At 38.3% G+C, this 25,593-nt stretch overlaps 1 protein-coding gene across 5 annotated transcripts in view; it reads right to left on the bottom strand.

Moving 5' to 3' along the window:
- DOCK11 (dedicator of cytokinesis 11) overlaps nt 1–25,593 on the bottom strand; it is a 215,719-nt gene that overhangs the window by 34,467 nt on the left and 155,659 nt on the right. For 4 of the 5 annotated variants that reach the window (XM_070784594.1, XM_070784592.1, XM_070784590.1 and 1 more), the window contains 9 exons: nt 24,395–24,461; nt 23,074–23,121; nt 21,427–21,569; nt 20,099–20,214; nt 16,049–16,186; nt 12,293–12,475; nt 7,544–7,657; nt 5,085–5,300; nt 4,943–5,000 (listed from right to left, as the gene is read on the bottom strand). In XM_070784594.1, the coding sequence (XP_070640695.1) occupies nt 4,943–5,000; nt 5,085–5,300; nt 7,544–7,657; nt 12,293–12,475; nt 16,049–16,186; nt 20,099–20,214; nt 21,427–21,569; nt 23,074–23,121; nt 24,395–24,461 (1,083 nt within the window). The remainder of the gene's footprint in view (nt 1–4,942; nt 5,001–5,084; nt 5,301–7,543; nt 7,658–12,292; nt 12,476–16,048; nt 16,187–20,098; nt 20,215–21,426; nt 21,570–23,073; nt 23,122–24,394; nt 24,462–25,593) is intronic. The other variant, XM_070784593.1, reaches the window with a different exon arrangement.

The raw sequence follows: 25,593 nt of genomic DNA, 5'->3' as shown, positions 1-25,593 counted from the left end.
GGACAAACTAATTTTTTTTTCTTAAAAACTCTAAACAGGAGAACATCTGTCTCCAATGCGTCAGCTGTAGTGTTTCATTCCATCTTGATGAAAAAGAAAGCTTTATGATGACTTCAAGAGAAATGGCATACAATGTTGAGAAAACTGAAAAATTTTGCTAATTGATATGTCAGAGATTTTGTCTTAATCATAAAAGGATATTTGACATAAATCAAAGGGTTCTACAATTGCTATATTATTTTTGATAAATAACTTTGTCTTAAGTGTAAATGGAAATTTTTCTTTCAGTCCTGCACTCAAATGTACTTTTATTTACTCTGTGAATATCCAGGTCTTACCTAGGTTATGGATTTCTCAGACTGGAAGACAGGTTAACAGATTAAGATTTTAACTTGTGTTTTAACACTAGTGGTTTAGCTTGGCATGACTATCATACTTTAATCACAAAATTAACAAAATCAGGTGTTTCAGATCATTTGAATGAAAGAAGTGAAGGGAGGGAAACCCTAAGGCTTTTACTACTGCCACAATTTCAGAATAAGATGTTCTAGTTTAAGTGAGTAGAATTTTCCAGGCTTAAAAATGGATGGTACCTATAAATAAACATGTAAACTTCTCCTAAATTTAACATTACTTTTGTTAAAATGCAAAACATCTTTTCCTGTGCAGAGAAGGGCTCTTTGATTTCTACAAAGGATAAATTCTGAAACAAACAAACAAACAAAAAAACCAACAACCCTTGAAGGTTTTGTAAAATAAGTATTTAAATGATCGGTTAAAACCACTGTTTTCACTTCTTGAAACATGTCACATTGTTTGCTGTTCAGACTGGCTGCCTCAAGCTAATGTCCAAAAAAATTCACAGCAAATTTATATATTTCAGTTCCTATTTTCTCCAATCCTATATAGTTATAATTCTAAAGCTTAAGAACTGATAATGGAGAGAAATAATTCTTGATTTTTGCTTAGTTTTAAGGTCTTTGCCCCTCTGAAAAATTTCTAAGGAAATACTTTAATATAGTTAACTATTTTCAGTATCGAATGGGTGTAGTTTTATACTTAGTAGACATAAAACTCTTATTTCAAATTTCTACTAATTGAAAAGATGAGATAATATTAACCTTATATATCTGAAAGACATACCTAAAACCTTAATTAGTTTTGTTTAGGGGTTTCATATTTGTTAGTTTATTTTTAACTGCAGGTGTGCAATTTCAGTATTTGTTTTTATGGCAGTTTCACAGGCATACCAGTGATGTAAGGAAAAGAAGCTTCAAACAAGGCCTTCTTTTGATACTTAATTTTGTTCTCCACTTTAAAACCACATATGTACTAAAAAGAAAATACTAGAACATGTCAATTTCAAACATATGATTGTTGAAAAGAAATTCAGTACCAAACAGAAAGTGGTTAATTTAATATGCAAGGAAAATGGATCATTTTAGTTATGCCATTTTGTTTGTGAAGAAAAATACCTGGTTAACTATAGAAATTCTGGAATTAAAATATAAACCATGGTTGTGTTCTCATAGCCAAAACCAGAGTGATGTGACTTCCACAAGATGGTTTCATTTTCCAGTAATGTTACTCATTTGACTGCCTTCAAGGAAATACTGAGTTGGCCAAAAAGTTCTTTTGGGGTTTTCCATATGATGTTACAAGAAACCAAAATGGAGTTTTTGGCCAACCCAATAGCTTGGCAATTATGATCGATAATAGGAGATGTCTTTGCAGTGCCCAATGTCAATCAGTTTTAAAAAACTTTTTATTTCGTATTGGAGTAGAGCCAAATAATAATGCTGTGACAGTTTCAGGTGGACAGCAAAGGGCTCAGCCATACATATATGTGTATCTGTTGTCTGAACTCAACTGGTTTACTATTTAAGTAGTTGTTACAGTGGTCAACAATACTAATTTTGGAAAGAGAAGCTTTCAGGCAGATTCCTGAATTAGACTTGTGGAATCCTGAGCCCTTTAAGACCATGACTCCTTTTGTGGATGCCCCCCTGCCAGCCCTATACCAGCCCCAGCTCTATTGAGACACAATTGTTATTGATCACTGTGTACATTTAAGGTGTATGTGTTGATTTGATACATGTATATATTGTGAAGTGATTACCACACTAGAGTTCATCACCACACATAATTACCATTTTGGACAGAGGAAAAACATTTAAGATCTACTTTCGTAGCAACGTTCAAGTATATAACAAAATCTACTTCACTGTAATCACTATATACATTAGATATCCAGAACATATTCATCCTGTAGGTGGACATTTGCACCCTTTGACCAAAATCGCCCTATTTTTGGCACCCCTCTGGCTACCACCATTCTACTTTCTGCAGCTACAAGTTTGGCTTAAGATTCCACGTATAAGTAAGATTGTACAGTATTTGTCTTTCTCTTTCTCAGATTTATTTCACTTAGCAGGATATCCTCAAGGTCCAGTCGTGTCGTCACAAATGGGAGGATTCCCTTCTTTCCATTGACTACATGTGCCATGTCTTCTTCATCCATTCATATGGATCCATTTCATGTTTCCATAATACTAATTGGCATCATTTCACTTCAACAGGAAGAACTTTTCTCAGCATTTCTTGGAAGACAGGTCTAGTGGTGATGGACTCCCTCAACTTTTGTTTGCCTGGAAAAGTACTCATCTGTCCATTTCTGAAGGACAAATTTGCTGGATGAAGTATCCTTGGTTGGCAGTAACTTTTTCCTTTCAGAACTTGAAAAATATCATCCTACCCTCTCCTAGCCTATAAGATTTCTGCTGATAGCATCCCACAGATCATATAGGCTTTCTTCACTCTTCATCCTTATCTTCTCCTCTGACTCGATAATTTCAAAGGTCTAGTATTTTAATGCAGATTATTTCTTCTCCTTGATCCATTCTATTTTTAATACTCTCTATTTCAGTTTTAACTTCATTCATTGTATTCGTAAGTGCCAGAAAATGTTTGGTTCTTTTTATGAGATTTCCATCTCTGTTTAACTCCTCATTTTGTCTGTGTATTATTTTCCTGATTTTACTAAATTTTCTGTTTTATTGTAGCTCATTGAGCTTCCTTAGAAAAGCTGTTTTGAATTCTTTATTAGATAAATTGCAGATCTCTTTCTTACTATAAGATTATTATGATCCTTTGGGGGTGTCATATTTCCTTCATTTTTCATGTTCCTTGAAATTTTGCATTACTATCTTCACATTTTAAATGTCAGCCACCTTCAACCAATTTTACTGATTGAGGGTGAGAAATACTTTCCATCTGTCCTGCTAGAGATTCTGAGGCTTTCACAGACCTTCTATGGATACACCTGCTCTGCAATTCTGGCTCACATATATGACAGAATTCATAACCACATATGTCTTTTCCCCATCATGTAACACACAAGGCCAGGTGCTAACAGTCTCTCATTTGATTTCCCAATGGTGGTGCTACTTGTGGTCTCCCCCTGGCCCGCAAACTCTGGCTGGCTTTCTGCACAAGCTCACTAGCCCTCTGTGAGAGCTGACTCTCACTGCCTTCAGCAGCAAGCACACACATCCAGCTACAGGATGGAGGAGAGTGTGGCTGAGGCACATGGAGCACAGGAGGTGCCTGTGGCCCAGTGGGGGATCCACAGGCTAAATATCTCTAGGGATCTGTTGGCAGGCTTTTTCATGAAGTCCATGATGTGGTTAGTAGGGTCTGTTTGCCTGTAATGCCCTCTCAGAATCCTATCTGCAGCTCCCTCAGCCTCTTCCTGCCTCCATCATTCAGCTCACAACTCAGTACTCTGGATAGAGCAAGAGAGAAATGGGCCTCTTTGGGAGCATCCTGTGCTGCTGGGAAATATAGTACCTCATCATATGCTCTCACTTTTCCCTGCATTAGAAATCAAGGGTGAGAAAGTCTCACTTGGCACTGAGCTTTGCCACCTTGTGGAAGGTGACATGAATAAATCAAACTATTCCTCTTACCCTCTTCAATGCATTCAAACTTGTATAATTTTTGCTCCAATAGTATCCTAGAACTTCTCCACTGGACTTCTGGACTTCCCCCAAGGCTTTCTTGTCTGTGGGTGATTATCCAAAATAAGTGTTCTCCGGGGGATCCTAGACTGCAGCTGACAGAGGCTGGAGCCAGCTCATAGGCCACTGCAAGGTCCACAGACAGAACACAGGTCTGTCTGCCCATTACCTGACACATGGGTGGGTAAAATTCCTCCCAGGTCCCTTGGTATGTGGGGCTGGATCCCACAGCTCCCACAAAGGCACTTCATCCATGTATGGATGCCAAATTGTTCTTGAGATGGTTATACAAACAAATGACATATTATAGGGCCATCTAGCTGATGTGTGAACTCCCTTTCTTGTCTTTTTAGCATTTTCAAAAATATATTTCTTTCTTTCTTTGCCTGCACTGGGTCTTAGTTGTAGCAGGTGAGACCTTTAGTTGCGGCATACACGATCTGATTCCCTGACCAGGGACAGAACATGAGAACTGGGAGTGCAGGGAAGTCCTGTCAACTCCCTGTTAATACCAAGATACTGTTACACTAAAATGCTGTAGAGATAGAATTCGTGGAAAGTTGTTGGTAAAGTTGGGGCAGACAGGGGAAAATAAGTGATGTATGTTATCCAGAGCTTCCCATAAGCCCTGAGAAGAATTTAATCTGTGGCAGTCTTGCAGGGAGACAGTCTTGGAAAACAAACATTGAGCATCAGGCCTGGCCCTGTACTATTTAACTTATTCTTGTACTCTTAATGAAAGCAGAAGGCAAATGAACAATCCAGTTTTCTTTTAGAACAACTTCTGTTCAACAGTGAGTCAGATGAAAGGTGAGCATATTTTCAGAGCTCAATCATATCCCATTCATAGCTGCAAGCTACAAAGATAAAACTCCTTGGGCTAACTGAAGTTCTCCCTGACTTGACGAACAGAAATATCTTACTTTTTCGATGAAGAAACTCTGCAACCAAAGCTGCTACATGGACATAACACATTGCTGCCTGCAAAAGGAGACAAGGAACCGTGAGATTGTGCTCCAGGGGTTTGGGAAGGCTTGTGTTTAGAACAAAGTCATAAGTAGTCACCTCTGAAAAATCTCCATTTTTTATATGAATCTTGGCCATACTATCAAGCCAGGTTTTCCTGAGCTCTGGGGTACTTGCGTAGGACTTGGCTAAGCTATACTGGAGATCAATTAGCATTTCGGGGTCCTTCTCATGCTCCTTCATTTGAGCTGTGGCCATAAGAACAGTACGGATTCTCTTGGTCAAGTCTTTGACTTCTGAGGGAAAAGCAGTTGCCTAATATCAAAACAAACAAAAAAGACATGTTTTTCAATGTTATCCATGTGCTGTAAACCTAAGCAGCCCATCCTGGGAATAACATAGAACTTTTACCCCTTGTTAGAAATCTTGGTGTTAGGTTCTTGGTTCTTGGCATGTGGGCATGCCTCAAGAGTTTTAAATTAATTCTTTAAACAATATTCTACTATCTCAGGCTTCAAAAGCACTGAGTTTGATGGTAGTATATTCCTAACACATAAAAGTACAGACTCTGGAGCCAGACTACCTGGTTTTGAACCCCACCTCCTCTGCTGTCAGTTCAATGTCAATTAAGGTAATCCATATTCACTTTTACTGTGTAATTTTAGTTACAATAATAACTAAAAATTGATATCTTACTATGTACCAAGCAGAGGCCTGGGCACTTTACATGTTTAAAGTTTATAACAACATTATGAATTAAGACTATCATAATTCATTTTACTAATGGGAAAACTGAGATACACAGCAGTTAAGTAGTCTGGCCAAAGTTGTGAAGTTGGTAAGTGGTAGAGACAGGACTGACATCCAGGCAGTTAGGCTACAGAGCTCATGACCTTAGTCATTCTTCCATCGACCCACTACCATATGCATTAACATGAAAACAAATTTCAAATTATGGAAATAAGAGTTTATGAATCACAGAACACTCTCAACAAGTTAACTACATCATTACTTTCTCTTAAAGGGTTGCTTTTGTCTTCAAAAATAGGAAGTTAGAGTTTCCTATTCACCCCACTGGAGTAATCACAATTATATGTAGGGTTCTGAGAAGAGGAGTAGGGACAGGTACAGGCCTTAGGGAGCTTTTCAATGTGAATATCACCAAAGGTGGAGAAAATAATTTTCAAAAGAGTCTTCTTTAAAGATGACTTTTAAAAATTGTTATTGGTGTGTGTGTGTGTGTGTGTGTGTGTGTATAAAGTCTCTTCATATACATTAATAGAGGTTTCATTTACTGGGAGAAATCTATACCTTTGTTGTAATAGAGTTTATTGGTAATGATTGCCCTACCAGAATAAAACTGTCATTTCACAAATGAATCATGAAAAACATTTCCTATCACGGAGGGCTAAAACAGACCCCATTTACTTTGTAAAAGCTGGCAGTCTAACTTTTATATAACATGGAATTAAGGATGGTAAAAAATGGAAAATACTCTTAGGGTATGAGTAAAAGATGCTAAAGGACATAAGCTATTGCTGTGCTCATGGGATTAGTTGGAGCATATACTGATTTCCTAAGGACCCAGTAGAACTGGCTGAAAAGTTCTACTTTCCCAGCCTGAGACTGGCTGGCACTATTCAGTGTTTTTTGTTTTCTTCAGTCTAAGCAACATTCCTATGGGAATATGTTTTGGTACAAAGATTCGACACGTCCCAAACATCAAGTATGCTATGACTGCAAACTTTTTTTTCCAGATTTTACACAAATTGTCAAATTATGCTGGAAGATGACCTTTCCCAAGAATGGGGACGATTCCTCTGGGAGGAAACATTCTCAATTGGCAAAGGAGTCTTCTTCCCTTCTACATGTACATCACTAAAGAACAGAACCTACTCTCCATACAACAGAACAAATAAGCTTTTACAACGTTTTAGGTTTTAAATATATAGGTAGGTCTGAGGAGTGGTGGTCAGGGTCATGGGTTTGACCTCAGCCAATGGTTACCTAAGAACGATAGCCTTGGACATGGGTTTGCCAATGAGTATCTCTGGCATGCCCCAGTTACCAGATGATTCTTTCATCTCGGAATATAATGTTGTAATGAATCCCTTCTGTGCCATTTCTCATCTGCTAACAAAAGGATCCAGCAGCTATCAGCAACTCTAGAAAGTGATGTTTTGTGAAATTTCCAACTCAGTGTTTAATTAACCAATCTTATAAATGGTAACAACGGTTGAGAAAAAACCCATTTCTTTGTTGAGTAAGTTTAAAATGCAACCCCAGAAAAAATTGAAATCCTATCATACTTAAGTATACACAGTACAGTCATTCATCCATCCATTCAACTAATACTGAATATCTACTGTGTACCTGGCAGTGTTCTACGTGCTAGAGGTACAGGGATGGACTAGACAAAGCCTTGACCTCTGAAGCTCACATTCTGTACACTTGATACTATATAAAAGTTCTGAATCCAATGCACAGTTTACCTTGAGAAGTGAAACTCCCCTGACAGTGAACATGGTCCTAATTTTTCACTTAAAGTGAGAACATACCTTCATAGGTCTGTCACTGTTTGCAAAGTTATTGATAATGAATAAAGACTCCTGAAATCTCGATCCTCCGCTTAGTGCTACATCTGCTATCAGCTGGCTTACAGCAATTATTATCTGTGGAAAGAAGAAAACACCATCTTTCAAATGTCTTTTGAACACATGTTGCTTGTTCTCTTCAATGTACAAACCCATAGGCATTCATATGAAATGCTTCTTTTAAAGATATTAGAGTTCCAAGAAAAGCTACTTTCTTCTTATATGAGGGATTTAAATTCTTCTATTGAAATAGCAATGGTAGGGGCTTCAGAATCTGCCTGCCAACGCTGGAGACATGGGTTCGATTCCTGGTTCGGGAAGATCCCACATGCCACAGAGCACTGAGCCACAACGAGTGCCTCTGCACTCTAGAGCCCGTGAGCTATAACTACTGAGCCCACATGCCATGGCTACTGAAGACTGCGTGTCCTAGAGTCCATGCTCTGCAACACGAGAAGCCACTGCAATGAGAAGCTTGCACACAGCAATGAAGAGCAGCCCCTACTCATTGCAAATAGAGAAAAGGCTACACAGCAATGAAGAATCCAGCACAGGCAAAAATAAACAAAAAAAAAATTTTAGCTAAAGACAAAGTCATATCATAAAAAAGAAATATCAACTTCAGTAAAGCTACAAGATACAAACAAACTTAATACAGAGAAACCCCTTGCATTCCTATACACTAACAATGAAAAATCAGAGAGAAATTAAGGAACAACTCCTTCACTACTTCAACAACAAGAGTAAAAACCTAGGAATAAACCTACCTAAAGGGACAAAAGACTCAAAGGCAGAAAACTATAAGACACTGATGAAAGAAATCAAACACAACACAAATAGATGGAGAAATACACCATGTTCGTGGATTGGAAAAAAAATCAATATTGGGAAAATGACCATACCCATACTACCCAAAGTAATCTACAGATTCAATGCAATCCCTATCAAATTACCAATGGCATTTTTCACAGAACTAGAACAAAAAATTTTACAATATGTACGGAAATACAAAAGACCCCAAATAGCCAAAGCAACCTTGAGAAAGAAAAAATGGAGCTAGAGGAATCAACCTTGCTGACTTCTGACTATACTACAAAGCTACAGTAATCAAGACAGTATGGTATTGGCACAAAACCAGAATTATAGATCAATGGAGGTTCCTAGTTTCAAATTTTATTCAGAGTTCTCTTGGTTTGATGTGAAAAATCTTCCAAACACATAGCACAGCTAGACCTGAAACCGTTTTCATAATTAGTGAACTGATACAATGGTAAATACAGGTATCTGCCTTCAGTATGTTTGCTAGTTAGTAGTTTTGGCAAAGTTGGGAATAAATGACATTTCTTTGATGGTTTATTATTTCTTTTCACTAGTCTATCTCAGTGTGCTGGACTTCCAACTCCAGTGGCTCAGCTCTCTCCTTTGTTTCTGACTAGGGCCCATCTAAATAATGCCATGTAATGGTGCTTCTAGGCCTCAATGATGGCTCAGCTGTAAAGAATCTGCCTGCAGTTCAGGAGATGTCGGTTTGATCCCAGGGTCAGGAAGATACCCTGGAAGAAGGCATGGCAAGCCACTCCAGTATTTTTGGCTGGAGAATCCCATTAAGAGAGGAGCCTGGTGATCTACAGTCCGTAGGGTCGCAAAGAGTCAGACACGACTGAAGCAACTGAGCATGTATGCATGGTACTTTTAAATCTCTCAGGCTCCCGTTAATGATTCAGGCTAAGGTGTTAGTGGCCAGAAGCTTTACCCCTGGTCCTGAGAAGCAAGATACTGTAGGAGTTGGGTGTAGGCTCTTGAGTCCAACTGACCTAGATTCAAACTTTGACTTTATCAATTACGCACTGAATGGCTTTGAGAAAATGAATAAACCCCCTGTGCCTCACTTTCCTTAAAGGCAATATAGGGATAATAACAATACCTACATTATAGAGCGTTGTGAGGATTTAAAAGATCATAATCATAATACTACAAGTTAATCAGCTTATTTAGCACTTACAACCAGAGTCTGCAATTTATTAATTCATTTCTATTTGAATTTTATTTTTAAACTTTACAATATTGTATTAGTTTTGCCAAATATCAAAATGAATCTGCCACAGGTATACATGTGTTCCCCATCCTGAACCCTCCTCCCGCCTCCCTCCCCATGCCATCCCTCTGGGTCGTCCCAGTGCACCAGTCCCAAGAATCCAGTATCGTGCATTGAACATGGACTTGTGACTCGTTTCATACATGATATTATACATGTTTCAATGCTATTCTCCCAAATCTCCCCACCCTGTCCCTCTCCCACAGAGTCCATAAGACTGATCTATACATCAGAGTCTCTTTTGCTGTCTCGTACACAGGGTTATTGTTACCATCTTTCTAAATTCCATATATATGCATTAGTATACTGTATTGGTGTTTTTCTTTCTGGCTTACTTCACTCTGTATAATAGGCTCCAATTTCATCCACCTCATTAGAACTGATTCAAATGTATTCTTTTTAATGGCTGAGTAATACTCCACTGTGTATATGTACCACTGCTTTCTTATCCATTCATCTGCTGATGGACATCTAGGGTGCTTCCATGTCCTGGCTATTATAAACAGTGATGCGATGAACATTGGGGTACACGTGTCTCTTTCCCTTCTGGTTTCCTCAGTGTGTATGCCCAGCAGTGGGATTGCTGGATCATAATGCAGCTCTATTTCCAGTTTTTTAAGGAATCTCCACACTGTTCTCCATAGTGGCTGTACTAGTTTGCATTCCCACCAACAGTGTAAGAGGGTTCCCTTTTCTCCACACCCTCTCCAACATTTATTGCTTGTAGACTTTTGGATCGCACCCATTCTGACTGGCGTGAAATGGTACCTCATACTGGTTTTGATTTGCATTTCTCTGATAATGAGTGATGTTGAGCATCTTTTCATCTGTTTGTTAGCCATCTGTATGTCTTCTTTGGAGAAATGTCTATTTAGTTCTTTGGCCCATTTTTTGATTGGGTCATTTATTTTTCTGGAATTGAGCTGTCACAGTTGCTTGTATATTTTTGAGATTAGTTGTTTGTCAGTTGCTTCATTTGCTATTATTTTCTCCCATTCTGAAGGCTGCCTTTTCACCTTGCTAATATTAGAATATAGGACTTGAGACAAATTGATGTTTTAACACAGAAGAATGGACCCTAATAGGGAAATTCAAAAATATCAGCACACTAATTGCAGAAATGCTTTGGAAGAAGGTGGTATTCAAGTGACATCTCAATGAAAGCAAGTATTAGACACCCTAACATATAATGCTAGACCTAGTATCCAAAAATAACTAGATACAACATTTTACAGAAAGCATATACTTCTATCAGAGTTTCACATCTCTCATGACGTTTCTAAAAAGCTACTTATGGCCATTTCTTTATTTATAACCCAGTCTCCAACAAACAAATGCAATGGGACTGATCATGGCAGTAAAGATAGAAATATGACCAAGCATTTCCCATATTACAAAGAGGGCAACTGAGCCAAGAACTCCCAACTGTGTTTCAGTTCACACCTGTTTCATCACATAAGCAAAAAATTATGGAGATGTTGAATAACAACTGCCATATACTAAGTGTCTATTATGAGCTAGGCATTTTGTGCCTGGCACTACACACACTTTATTTTTAACCCTCATTATAAACCCCACAAGCTAAAACATACTTGGCCTCATTTTACAGATGAGGCAAATAGTTAAGACAAACTGAGTAACTTCCCTGCCACTGCTGCTGCTGCTAAGTCGCTTCAGTCGTGTCCAACTCTGTGCAACTCCATAGACGGCAGCCCACCAGGCTCCCCCGTCCCTGGGACTCTCCAGGCAAGAACACTAGAGTGGGTTGCCATTTCCTTCAATGCATGAAAGTGAAAAGAGAAAGTGAAGTCGCTCAGTCGTGTCCGACTCTTAGTGACCCCATGTACTTGCAGCCCACCAGGGTCCTCCATCCATGGGATTTTCCAGGCAAGAGTACTGGAGTGGGGTGCCATTGCCTTCTCCAGAGTAACTTCCTTAGAGTCACATATTAAGTAAGTAGCTAAGCTATGATTGAAGTCCAGGTAGGTATGTTTCCAAAGTCCATGTTTTCCACTAAACTTTGAGACTTCACTCATTTCTTAACTAACTGGGCATGCCGGAACATGATAAAACACAAGTAACTTCATTTGTTACTTAATCATCTCTTTAATACTCACCATAACCATATGAGGTAGGTATGGATATTTACCACTGTTTTACTTATGAAGCATCTGAGGTACTGAGAGACCAAAGAAGTCCTTGCTAAGGTCACACAGTATGTGATACTTGTGGGATCTGAAAACTATGCTCTTAATATCTCTGTTCTCAAGCCGTGCTGTCCAGTAGAAATAGGATATGAGTCCCATGTGTAATATTGAATTGTCTAGCAGCCACATTAAAAAGTAAAACGACACAAGTGAATTTTGATTTATTTTACTTAAACCAATATATCCAAAATATCATTTGAGCATATAGTCAATATAAAGCAATCGAGATATTTTACTTCTTTGCACTAAATGTTCAAAAGTCAATACGTCCTGAATTGAGACTAGCCACATTTCAAGTACTAGATGGCCACCTGTGGCTAGTAGCTTTGTATTAGACTGGGGAGCTCTAGATCTTAATGTAGAGAGGCTAAAGTTTGAACAGAAGAAAGAGAAGCTTCGGTGTTCACTGACCTGCAGATGTGTCCTTAAAAACGTTTTCCTTTTGGTGTACTCAAAGTTGTTTCTCATCAGAAGATACAAAAGCGCAGAGGCTTCATTCCTGGTTGAGCTAATCTTTGATGTGCAGCACTTTAGAACCTCGTAGCAAAATGCAGCACACATGTTTACCCTTCCTTTGAAAAAGGCCGAGGGAAACTAAACAATAGGAAAAACATAAAGAATTATCTGAAAAACCATAAAACAGAAATCAATCAACTATCAAGTGCCTACAGTATTCTCCCTAAAACTAAGCTGGGTGCGTTGAGGATACACAATCAACATAAGATTAGGGCACCGCTCTGGAGAACCCAAGCTAGATAAAAACATACAGACCAGCATGTATTAATGAACGACTGAAATGATGACTCATTTCATGATGATGGTCTCAATTTGGGCCATAAAAATGGGAAGGCCAATCTGCATGACTTACTCTTTTGCTTTATATTTAAACAGTTCCTTACATTGTAAACTTCCAAATGCTGTGAAAATTATATCTATTCAGCAAAGAAAGTTGATCTTTTAACAAAATGGAGTATAGATGAAGTGTAGACACACAAACATAAACACGTGCATCCTCTACTCATAAACAGTGGTGAGTAAAATACAGGTTGGCATAGAAAAAGTACACAAGTGACTATCTAATGCTCAAAACAGGCAAGGGACTGCTACTTTTGGAATGTATTGAGTCTGCTTTGTGGAATATAAGCTGTACATAGAACATAGGCTTATTGCAAACTTCCATGCTGACATGTCTCGGCAAGTGAGTACTTAGCTGCTCCAGGGTACACAGTGCATTTTTTCAGGGAGTGTGAAGCTAGATTCTTTCAAAATCATTCTCAGGAATATTGGATTTAAACCCATATTATAGGAATCAACGTAAGGCTAGGGCCTAATTTCAATATTATTTCTCAGAAATATTGAATTTAAGCCCATATTATAGGAATCTATCTTCTTTTTATCACCTTAACACTAAGTACAATGCTTCTTACTTTTTATGCATCGTCATCTATTAATGAACATTTAATAAATGTTTTCTGGCTGGCACTGAAAAAAAATCTCATCAGTGGTTTCACCAGATCAAATAAACCTTGTTGGGCAAGATACTCCTGTATGAAAATACAGGAAGGGAAGGCACAGCAGTAGAGTAGTTAATCTGCTATAGGAAGTCTTCTATCTGTCACTTCTCTGAGTGGGCAATGACCAAAATTATCAATGACCTTGTAATGCCAATTCCAATGGACTCCCTTTCCACCTTATCTTGTTAGGCCACTCTGTACTGCATAATAATGCTGATACTCTCTTCTCCTTTGCTTCTTTCTTGCCTTTCTTCTATATCTGTGACTGCTGCCTTTCATCTCCTCCATAGACTCCTCTTCCAACCCCTTCTATGTTGCTTTTCTCCAACATACTGCTCTAAACTTTTTGTTGTTGTTCTTGCTCTTCCAGGGGAACTTAAACCACTCCCATGGCTCCAACTGCCACTGGTATGCTGATGAGCTCCCTAATTCACTCTGTTCCAACTAAACTGAACTTTCAGTTCCCAGAATTTCAAGCTCTATCCCTTCTCCCTAGAATGTTCTTCCTTGAGCTTTTCAAATGGCTGGCCCCTTTTCATGTTTCAGGTCTCATTTTAGAAGTGACAAACCCAGATTCCAACTACATGACGTTCTAGAAAAGCAAGACTGGGGAGACAGTAAAAAGACTGTAGATTTCCAGGGGGTGGTGGGGAGGGGAGTGGTGAATTGGTGGAGATTTTTAGGGCAGTTAAAATACTTCGTTTGATACTAAGATGGGAACATGTCATTTTTCCAAACCCATGGGATATGCACTGAGAATGAGTCTTAATGTGCACTGTGCACCTTGCAACACTGTTGTTGTTTAGTTGCTAAGTCGTGTCTGACTCTTTCCCGATCACATGGACTTTAGCCTGCCAGGCTCCTCTGTTCATGGGATTTCCAAGGCAAAAATACTGGAGCAGGTTGCCATTTCCTTCTGTAGGTGATCTTCCCAGTGCAGGGATTGAACCTGACTCTCTTGTATTATCAGCCAAGTTCTTTTTACCACTGACCCACCAGGGGAACCCATGAGGAAGATTATTATGTGTCAATGTAAATTCATCAGTTGTAATAAATGCAGCACTCTGGTGGCAGATGTTGATAATCAGGGAGACTGTATGTATGGTTGTGGGGGTGGGGATATATAGGAAACTTCTGTATTTCCCATTGTATTTTGCTGTGAATTTAAAATTGGTTTCAAAACATAGAGTCTTAATTTAAAAAGTTAAAATATAAAAATAAGTGACAGACCCATCAAAAGTAACCCCCACAAATCATTATCCTCTATTTCACCCCCTTGGTTCCTTCTAAGAACTTGTTCCGATTACCATTTTATTTACTAATTTATTTTCTCTCCCCCTTCCACCCACTGAAATCTGCATGACAGCAGAGATTATGCTTCTGTACTATATTCAAAGAGATTTTCCCATACCTGCAACAATTTTCTTAGTACAAATCTAATTATGTTGCTTTCCTGCTCCCCAACACCTAAAAGATGAAATCTAATTGAAAAACATGAGGATACAACCATCTGGTCCTCACTGACTTCTTCAGTCTCATCTCAGTTGCTGAGTACAAACTAAATCCTAACTTGAGTGCTGCAGAGAAATGTTGCTCAATTAGTGTTTCCTGTCCTTCCATTTACCCTCAGTTCTCTGTAGGCTTCCTTTATCCTAATGGTATTTGTAGGTGCGCATCAATGTGTGCTTTCCTCTACTGGACAATAAGTCTTCACACTGTATCCTTGACACAAAGTCTGACACCAGGAATTACCCATCCAGTCACTGTTCATTAAATGAATTATTTCTGAATCTCGTTCCCTTAGTTTTTTGTCATATGTTTCCACTGAACTCAGTTTTCCATTTATTTCTTTATTCACAAAATTGCATTAAAGAATGGCAATTTAAAAATAAACCTTCAAAATCATCTACTTTTCTATGAATTTGGGACAATAAGTTGCCATGCAAATAATGACAAAAAAAAGTTGCTCAGCTAGCCTATTCCAAGAATCAGTTAACTGAATTTGTCTTGTTGGAGTTACACATACCAGAGTGGAAGCCTAGACTGTGCCTTTCCATAATTTTAACTCCGTCTAGGTTTCTGATGCTTAACAGACCAGCAATAAATTTTTGCTGAGTCATATTTGTTCCTAAAAACCTAGTCTGAAGTTTTAGTTTACATGAAGTAAATGGCCTGAAAATCTGGAGCCCAAAGATACAGTTAGCACTGAAAGGAAGGATTCATCCATCTATACATGTATTAAGTGCCTACCACTTGCAAGATACCATACAAGGCCCTGGGGTTTTGTACCTTGTCTCTGCTTTGAAAGTGATTACACATGAGTGCACTCACAATTTATATATCTTCAGCATGATAATACTTTAAAAAGAAACCAAAGAGAAGAAATATTGGCCGTTGATAACTTTACCATGACACTCCTCAAAGGAGCCTACTGGGGAAAAAAAAAAAAAGGAATAACAAAATGAAATTAAAAGCACGTGCTGATTTTAGGGAATTCATGGTCAGGCCCTCTTTCTGTATTTTGCTGTTCTGTATTAATGTTTACAAAGGCAAGATTTAATGGCTTCATTAGCTGAGGTTTGGAGATCCTGTTCCCCTGATCTTTCTTACCAAGAAGCAAGGCCACTCGCAGCCGCAAAGATTTGTTCCTTACCTTACTAATGAACGCTCGAAGTGAGGCAAATACATGTTTCAGCGACACTTCAGACTGCCCATTTTTAAGAAAAGCAAGATGAATATCAAATACTTTTTTCATTAATGGGTTGTGGCCATCATTATTTAAAAGTTGACTCTAGAAAACATAAAAAAGCTTTTTTTGACAAATAGTTTATGCTGCTCCCCCTAAAATGAGAGAACAGTCTTTACCAATACCTATTCATCAAACCACTGCTTGAAAATTAACAATAAGAAGCTTGCTGCTGCTGCTGCTAAGTTACTTCAATCCTGTCTGACTTTGTGCGACCCCATAGACGGCAGCCCACCAAGCTCCTCTGTCCCTGGGATTCTCCAGACAAGAATACTAGAGTGGGTTGCCATTTCCTTCTCCAATGCATGAAAGTGAAAAGTGAAAGTGAAGTCGCTCAGTCGTGTCCGATTCTTAGCGACCCCATGGACTGCAGCCCACCAGGCTCCTCCATCCATGGGATTTTCCAGGCAAGAGTACTGGAGTGGGGTGCCATTGCCTTCTCCTATAGCTTTTGTATTTCTCTGACAGAAACAAAGTAATGTAAGAATTAAGGAAAACATCAATTCTATTTTAAAATTCTATTATCCAATTTGTTTTAAAATGTATGTTTAGTGTATGTCTAGCCACTGGAGACAATTAAACCCTCTAGGAGTAGAGATAATAACAGGTATCACAATTGAAAGACTACACAAACTGTTTAAAGGTTCCTTAGATACTAATTAGGAATAGGCTGCAGAATCTCTTTATGAAGTATTAAATTTGTTCTGATTAATGTGCAACTCAAATTCATTTTTATTGTGCCAGTAAATAAAGACGTTTGATTTCAAAATGTGCACTCTTATTCCTTGCTTCTATTCAAATATTTCTTAATTTATTTAATATACATCTCTTGGTAGATGACAGGCACTATCCTAAGTGCTTTAGAAATTTTAACTCACTGTTTTATTGTGAGACTGGAGGTGGAAAGGGGGACTGACTGCATATGGGCACCAAGGATCTTTTTGAGATAATGGGAATGATTGGATTGTAATGACTGCACAACTCTGTAAACTTACTAAAGTAAAGATATAAAAGAAACTAGAAACTGTAGAGACGAAGATTGCCGGGAGAAATGTCAATAACCTCAGATATGCAGATGACACCACCCTTATGGCAGAAAATGAAGAGGAACTAAAAAGCCTCTTGATGAAAGTGAAAGTGGAGAGTGAAAAAGTTGGCTTAAAGCTCAACATTCAGAAAACGAAGATCATGGCATCTGGTCCCACCACTTCATGGGAAATAGATGGGGAAACAGTGGAAACAGTGTCAGACTTTATTTTTCTGGGCTCCAAAATCACTGCAGATGGTGACTGCAGCCATGAAATTAAAAGACGCTTACTCCTTGGAAGGGAAGTTATGACCAACCTAGATAGCATATTGAAAAGCAGAGACATAACTTTGCCAACAAAGGTTCGTCTAGTCAAGGCTATGGTTTTTCCAGCGGTCATGTATGGATGTGAGAGTTGGACTGTGAAGAAGGCTGAGCGCCGAAGAATTGATGCTTTTGAACTGTGGTGTTGGAGAAGACTCTTGAGAGTCCCTTGCACTGCAAGGAGATCCAACCAGTCCATTCTGAAGGAGATCAGCCCTGGGATTTCTTTGGAAGGAATGATGCTAAAGCTGAAACTCCAGTACTTTGGCCACTTCATGCGAAGAGTTGACTCATTGGAAAAGACTCTGATGCTGGGAGGGATTGGGGGCAGGAGGAGAAGGGGACGACAGAGGATGAGATGGCTGGATGGCATCACTGACTCGATGGACGTGAGTCTGAGTGAACTCTGGGAGTTGGTGATGGACAGGGAGGCCTGGCGTGCTGTGATTCATGGGGTCGCAGAGTCGGACACGACTGAGTGACTGATCTGATCTGATCTATTGGTTTGTGACCCTTTTTGTTTAAAAAAGAATGCATTGGATAATGTCTTCAGCCCTGCTCTCCTGTCCTTTAAGAAACCAATTAGTAGGTTACAAATTGGCCGTAAGTAACAACAAAAAACCAAAACCATATGACTATTTGTAAGAGATTTAATGGTAACACTGATAGCCAGAATCCAAGAATGGTGCTCCATCTTTCTGGCTCCTCCCTTGCAGTCAAGTGAAGTGAAGTCTCTCAGTCTGTGTCCGACTCTTTGCAACCCCGTGGACTATAGCCTACCAGGCTCCTCGGTCCTTGGGATTTTCCAGGTAAGAGTGCTGGAGTAGGTTGCCATTTCCTTCTCCAGGGGATCTTCCTGACCCAGGGATCAAGCCCAGGTCTCCCACATTGCAGGCAGACACTTTACCGTCTGAGCTATCAGGGAAGCCCAAAACCATATGCATATTTGTAACAGATTTAATGGTAACACTGATAGCCAGAATCCCAGAATGGTGCTCCATCTTTCTGTCTCCTCCCATAGTCTACTTAAAAGCATGGGGAGGTGGTTAGAAGCAAGGACTCTTGTGATAACTAGCCAAGATTAAATTCCTGATCTGCTACTGACTAGCTATGTGACATTAAGTTCCCTGTGAGTTTCACTTTTCTCACTTTAAAATGGGAAAAATAATAGTATCTACATCACAAAGCTAGTATGAGGATTAAAGGTGAGTTAATACTTGTGCTTTTAAGTTGACTGAGGTTTAATTTACATACAACAAAATTTACCTATTTTAAATGTATCATTCAGTTATTTTTAGTAAAGTTACAGAGTCGTGCAGTCACTGCAATCCATTCTTTCCCATCATCTCAAAAAGATCCTTGGTGCCCATCTGCAGTGCTCTTTTCCACCTCCAGTCCCACAATAGAAAAGTGAGTTAATATTTCTAAAGCACTTAGGATAGTGCCTGTCATCTAACAGAGATGTCAACTAACAAGAGATGTGTGTTACATAAATAAGAAATGTCTGAATAGGAGGAAGAAATAACAATGCAAACCTTGAGACCAAATGTCTTATTTACTGGCAAAATAAAAAATGAATTTGGGTTGAATTTTAATCAGAACAAACTTAATACTTCATACAGAAATTCTGCAGTCTATTTCTCATTACTATCTAATTCAGTTTTCCCTTATAAGACTCTTTGAAAAGCACAGGCCTGGTTTCCATAGTAAATCTGGAGGCCTGAAGCAATTAACTGAATTACTTTGAGAAGGGGAAAGAAAAGAAAAAAAAATCTGTGAAGCTCAGATGAAAAGCCAGCAAGAGTTTTCACTTTTGACTTCTCCCACTACTGTTACCTCACATTATGGTTATATGGGCTCCCCTGGTAGCTCAGCTGGTAAAGAATCCGCCTGCAATGTGGGAAGCCTGGGTTCAGTCTCTCAGTTGGAAGATTCCCTGGAGGAGGAAATGGCAAACCACTCCAGTATTCTTGCCTGGAGAATCCCAGGGACAGAGGAGCCTAGAAGGCTACAACCATGGGGTCACAGAGTCGGACACGACTGAGTGACTAAGCAAAGCACATAGTTATATAGTGTTTATTCAAAGCTCTCTAACATCCATTATCTCATTTTACACCTTCAGCAACCCTGCAAGATAACTGCTTTCAGTTTCTTCTTCTTCTATTTTTTAATCCTAGCAATGATGATTTGTACTGAGAGGCAAGCATCTGAGTAAAACCAATAAACCCCTGACAAGGGACGCCAGCCAGCCAGCCTGCCTGGATATCATCTGGCTTGACAAGACACCTCATCTCAACAGGTATTTGGACAGACTGACTCAATCATAATTTAGGCTAAAAATGACTGGATATTTTCATAAAAGTATGAAAAAACCTGTTTTTAAACACAAAAATAACAGAGAAGGGAAATAAAGAACAAATTATTAACAGTCCAACTCTCTCATTTTAAGGCTGAGTCTCAGTTATTTCTGGAGGTCACACTAGGTCTGCCACCCACGTTTCCTGACTGCTCACTGGGGTCTTTTATACTAAGCTTCATCTGTCTAGTTAATTTTTGCATACTTTCTTTGCAATGATACCAACTGAATCCTAACTTTTCATTTTTACCTTGAAACACTGAGTGAAAAATGATATGGTATCTAATACTGTTAGGGAAACTTCCGTAGCAGTATTTCCTTCAAGAAGTGCCTGATGGAAAATGTCTGCTTCAGTTGTTGAAGAACCTGAAATTTAAAAAAAAAAAAAAAGGAAATTAAAACTGTATGACACAGGGATTCACATAACAGTTTTGAATGACTTTCTCTCCCAAAGACTCAGAGAGGTACAAGCAAAAAGACACCAGGCTCTCAATACCTGCAGACTTAATGAGTTTCGCTGTATTTACTCCTTAATCGAATACAATCTGGGTTAATCAATTCTGCTATTTTTTTTTTTTTACTTCAGCTCTGTATCAACAGCTCTGCAACAAATAAATAGGTGCCAACTTCTTTGTAGACAAGATGTGAGTGATGAACTAGGTATGTAACTAAGAAATAACGTGGGAGGCATTTTAGGCTGTGCTGCTAATTATATGTGCAAAAATGAGAAACTCATAGAAATGTAGCTATGTTATGTACAGGGGTTCCCTATGGCCTGATGTTTTCGATGATGCCAATGGTGTGAGACTTGTTTCTAAATCAGAAGGAAAACAAAGCATCTGGGCCAACTGAAAGACAGCTTCAATACACTGTTACAAGAGACAAAGAGCAAAGCTGAAGGCTGTCCCACTCCAATTTGTTTTGAAAGGTCCTGAGTCTAGTAGCTCAGCATCCATCTGCTCAAGACATTTGTGTTTATGATTAGTCCTCATAGCAGAGCCAGTTCTGCTGGCTTCCTCTTATGCAACCTCTAAAGGACTGTCTGGTAATGAACATTGTCTCACTCTTTGACTTTTTATTAAGATTTGCTTTCAGAGAATAGCTTTCATGTATATAACCCTCTAGCTTCCTACTGAACTTGTCAATATTTCAACCTGTGTGAAATACGTCTTTGTCAAAATAGTATTTACAGTGCTCTGACCTCTGCAGACAGCTCAGCATGGGCAATCCCTTAATAATCACTGAATGAACAACAGTCACTCTAAACAAATATTATATATACTATTATATTCAAATGTCATTATTTACATTAAAGTATGGATAAAAGATATTGAATGTAAAATAATACAAGAATAATAATTCAATGAGAAAATTAATTTCCTTCATATTAAACTAAGAACTCACTATTAACTAAAATTGCTAAAAACAATGCATGCATATTTGATATTATATTCACATATGATGAAATGACTGTACAGAAACTGAGATGTGAAATGATGTCCAGCTGTACTGGTGATTTAGGTTAAATAGTATTAACATCTGTTTCAAATGGGTACCCTACCCACATTCTGCACTTACTGTGATTAAGTGTAAATGAACTTTCCAGGCTACTAAGATGCTGAAGCCGGGCCTGCATTATTCCTGATCTGTTTCGGAGAGCTGGCATGGTTTGTGATTTTCGGTCTACTCCAAAGTGTTTTGACAGCCAGGCATCATGCACCCTAAAATAAATGTTAAAGTTAGGAAATGGATTACTCTAATACTGTATCTCAATGTTACATTTTTTAACTATGTGGCTTAAATGAGACGTCACTGGGAGTTGTTATAATGCTTACTGTATATTTCAAATACCTTATACTACAAGAATGCAAGTAAGGAATTTAGAGAGAGTTTCTTACTTCCCTTCCTCCTCTCAAAAATATCAGACAGTGGATAATATATCAGAGTGGACAATACTGCAATAAGATTCCATCTTTATCTCAGGAGATAAGGAAAGGCAAGAGTCAGAGAAAACAATGAGAGGGACACTCAAGAGTTGACATGGCAGGGGGTGGTTTCCTGGAGTCAGATATTTAAGAATGAGCACCTATCGGTTTCTGTACCAGAGTTAAACTTGGATCAGAAATTTTTACTCTACAAAGATGTCTATTTGCATATTTTTATTTTGTTTTCCTTTATTTTAGGGTTTCATTAAAAAAATTAACAACTAGGTAATGCAGGGCCTGAGAAAGAAGAAGAGTTTGTCCATCCTCTAGTAAACACAGAAGGCAGGTCACCAGCATCTTAGAGGTTAAGGTTCATGATGGTAGTTACCATACCAGTTCCCAACCAGCTCCCAGTGCTGGGAAGACAACAAAAATCGTCACCTGAATTATTAGTATGTCCCAGAGTCTCAGCAATAAACCTAATCCAAACCACCTCCTTGGGCTTCCCTCATAGCCCAGTTGGTAAAGAATATGCCTGCAATGCAGGAGATCCCGGTTCAATTCCTGGGTCAGGAAGATGCCCTGGAGAAGGGACAGGCTACCCATTCCAGTATTCTGGCCTAGAGAATGCCATGGACTGCAAAGAGTTGGATATGACTGAGTGACTTTCACTTTCTTTCAAACTGCCTCTTTAGTTTTTGGAAGTGCCATGAAATTTACTTTCATAAAGAAAATAATTCTATTTAAGATCCTTTAATGTCTAACTCTACCTTTGAAATATATCTTATCAAAATAAGCAAGTAATCTTTTCCTTAGGATCCCACAAACATTTTCTAAAGTATTTATTTCACTAAGACTTACACAGCAAAAAGAAGAAAGAAATAATATATAATGCATGTTGCAATTACTGTTTGGGATTTCTGTTTACATTACTAACTGAGGTGAATATTGATAGGTTGTAGACAAAAGGACACAACTGACAGTTGTCCTCGCTTGACAATTTCCTGCCTTCCCCTGGATCTAGTCTTTTCTCACATCCTTCAGAAGAGACAAGCATCTGTTCTAGGATTAGACCGGAAACGGTGCACATCAGTCTAACCATTACCCTTTGGGAAACTTAAAAAAATGTTACACTTCACATCAGGTTAATTTCAACTTTAAGTTGAGAAGCATTAAATAAATCATGCGTATCTTCAGGCTAGCTCAAAAGGAAGCATCTAGGTTTTGCATGGCATGATTAAGACTGCCCTCTGTTGGAAGAGAAGAAAAAAAGAGGGAATTGCACTGCTATGGGAATTACCTTGCTATGTTTCTTTTCCCCATGTATCTAAAGTGAAACAAACATACTCTAGAAAGAAAAACAGTAGCATGTTAGTACTATATTACCATACTTTGCATTTTAACAAATAATATTTGAAAATTCATGTGTTACAAAGAATGACCTATTTAAAATCATATTACAAGAATATGTTTTGGTATACACAAATAAATATACAACCACCAGCCATATTATATCACTCTACATTCATTTGCTACAGTTACTTCAGCACCAACAAGTCTCAGGTCTTCATATACAATTATAATGACATATTTTTAAAAAACGTATCAATGCAAATCATCCTTCGAGCTTTATAGTGTGTGTCATAGCAAAGGTCTCTAATATAGTCATTCACACCTAAAAAGGTTCTTAAGCCCTAAAAATTGTGGCAATTGCTATTTTTTTATAATGGCATTAAACCACTTTCTAGTATAGAAAATCCCAAACATACAAAAGTAGAGAGGACAGCAAACTAAACCCCACATACCCAGCACCCACGAGCTTCAACAATTATCAACTCATGGCCACTCCTGTTTAACTTCTACCCCAAACAGGTCCTCCCCACTCCCTCCACACTTACTACCTCCTCCATAATTTTAAAGTAAATCCCCAACAATATCATCTATTTTCATTAGTGAATATTTCATTTTTAGAGTGTTTTTTTTTTAATCCTGCTTTGTTTGCAAATATTTTCTCCAAATGTTTTGCTGGACATGCACATACACTATCATATATGTTATGTGTACTATTTATTTTAAAATGTATTTAGAAATTACACATCACTCTAATTTCTCTCTTACCTTTCAACAAAATAGCTCAGCAAACAATATAGGACAACTTCCCCCCTCCACTTAGGAAAAAATCAAGTACCTTGGAATATATATACATGTACACACAAACACACATTTCTGAAGTGGGTAGAATTACTTGGCTCTATCTAAAGATACACATTCTAAACTCCAACATTTAAGGGGCTCCATTAAGCCAGCATCTGCTCTAAATGAATGATTAGGACAGCTGGTGCCACTTCCAGTTTTCCAGGTCACACAAATATTCCTGATGGTCTGCAAAGATGGGCTATTATTAGCTAGTTTTCTATAATACCACAAGCATTTCGTTTACATGTTTTTCTTCTATGTGTGAAGAAGCTATATGTCAACCTATAAACTATGAAAATAGTTTAACATTCCCTACATTATGTACAAATATGCTGATGAAAACAAAAAAGGAGTAATATTTCATTAACTATAAACATTAAGCTCCCCAAAATAAGAGGAAATTTTATGAAAATAAGACAACTTACTCTAGAAGTATGAGAATGTTTATGAGCTCCTGGGGAGATACCTTGTTCCAGTAAGTTAACAGTGTATCTGAAAATGGAATAAAGTGTTACAGCTTGAAATAGCAGAGACCATAACAGCAAATATTAATAGCACAGTGAATTCCAAAGTACCAATAACTTTAGTTTCAATAACCATCAACTCATAACCAGTTCTGTCTCATCTGAATCCTGCCCTCCTATCTCATCTCACTGCCCAATACCCACACTACACTCTATTGAATTAATTCCAAATATACTGCTAAATCTGTAATTATTTTCAACTTTAACAATTATTTTTATTTACTTTATTTTTTTTAATTTTATTTTTAAACTTTACATAATTGTATTAGTTTTGCCAAATATCAAAATGAATCCACCACAGGTATACATGTGTTCCCCATCCTGAACCCTCCTCCCTCCTCCCTCCCCATACCATCCCTCTGGGTCGTCCAAGTGCACTAGCCCCAAGCACCCAGTATCGTGCATCAAACCTGGACTGGCAACTCGTTTCATACATGATATTTTACATGTTTCATGTTCTTTTTGATGGCTTATCATCCCTGAAGACAGGAAGCGAAGTAGACCTGGGGTTTTTCTTAAAATTTTATGCAAAATGGTGCATTTATGTGCATTGTTCCGAAGGCAGGGTCAAGCACCTTTGCCTGCTACTCAAAGGACTTGGAGAACCAAAAAGTTTGAGAACTTGAGAGGAAAAGTGATAACTTATTTTCCTCTTTCTCTTTGGATTATTAACCCTGAAGTTCTAGCAATATACATACATACCACACAGATTCGTGCAACAACTATTTTAGATACAAAAGCCTCTATATCACATATACTTCTCTTTTGAGTTGTTCTTTTTTTTTTAACTTCCAACACACTCACTGAAAGTTTTTTAAAAGAAAAATATTACCCCCACTTAACCTTCCATTCCGTTTTGTAACCTATTCAGATATAGCTAATGGTGTCAGCAGTTTCACGTCTAAATTTTAAAAACCTAGTGGAAGTGTTACTCAGTCGTGTCCGACTCTTTGTGACCACATGGACAGTAGCTTCATTGGGCTCTTCTGTCCATGGAATTCTCCAGGCAGGAATACTGGAGTGGGTTGCCATTTCCTTCTCCAGGGGATCTTCCCGATCCAGAGTCTGAACCTGGCTCTCCCACATTGCCGGCAGACTCG

This window comes from Bos indicus, chromosome X (assembly GCF_029378745.1).
Source record: "Bos indicus isolate NIAB-ARS_2022 breed Sahiwal x Tharparkar chromosome X, NIAB-ARS_B.indTharparkar_mat_pri_1.0, whole genome shotgun sequence".
Taxonomy (NCBI): Eukaryota; Metazoa; Chordata; class Mammalia; order Artiodactyla; family Bovidae; genus Bos; species Bos indicus.
This window is presented reverse-complemented; position numbering and strand designations above follow the sequence as displayed.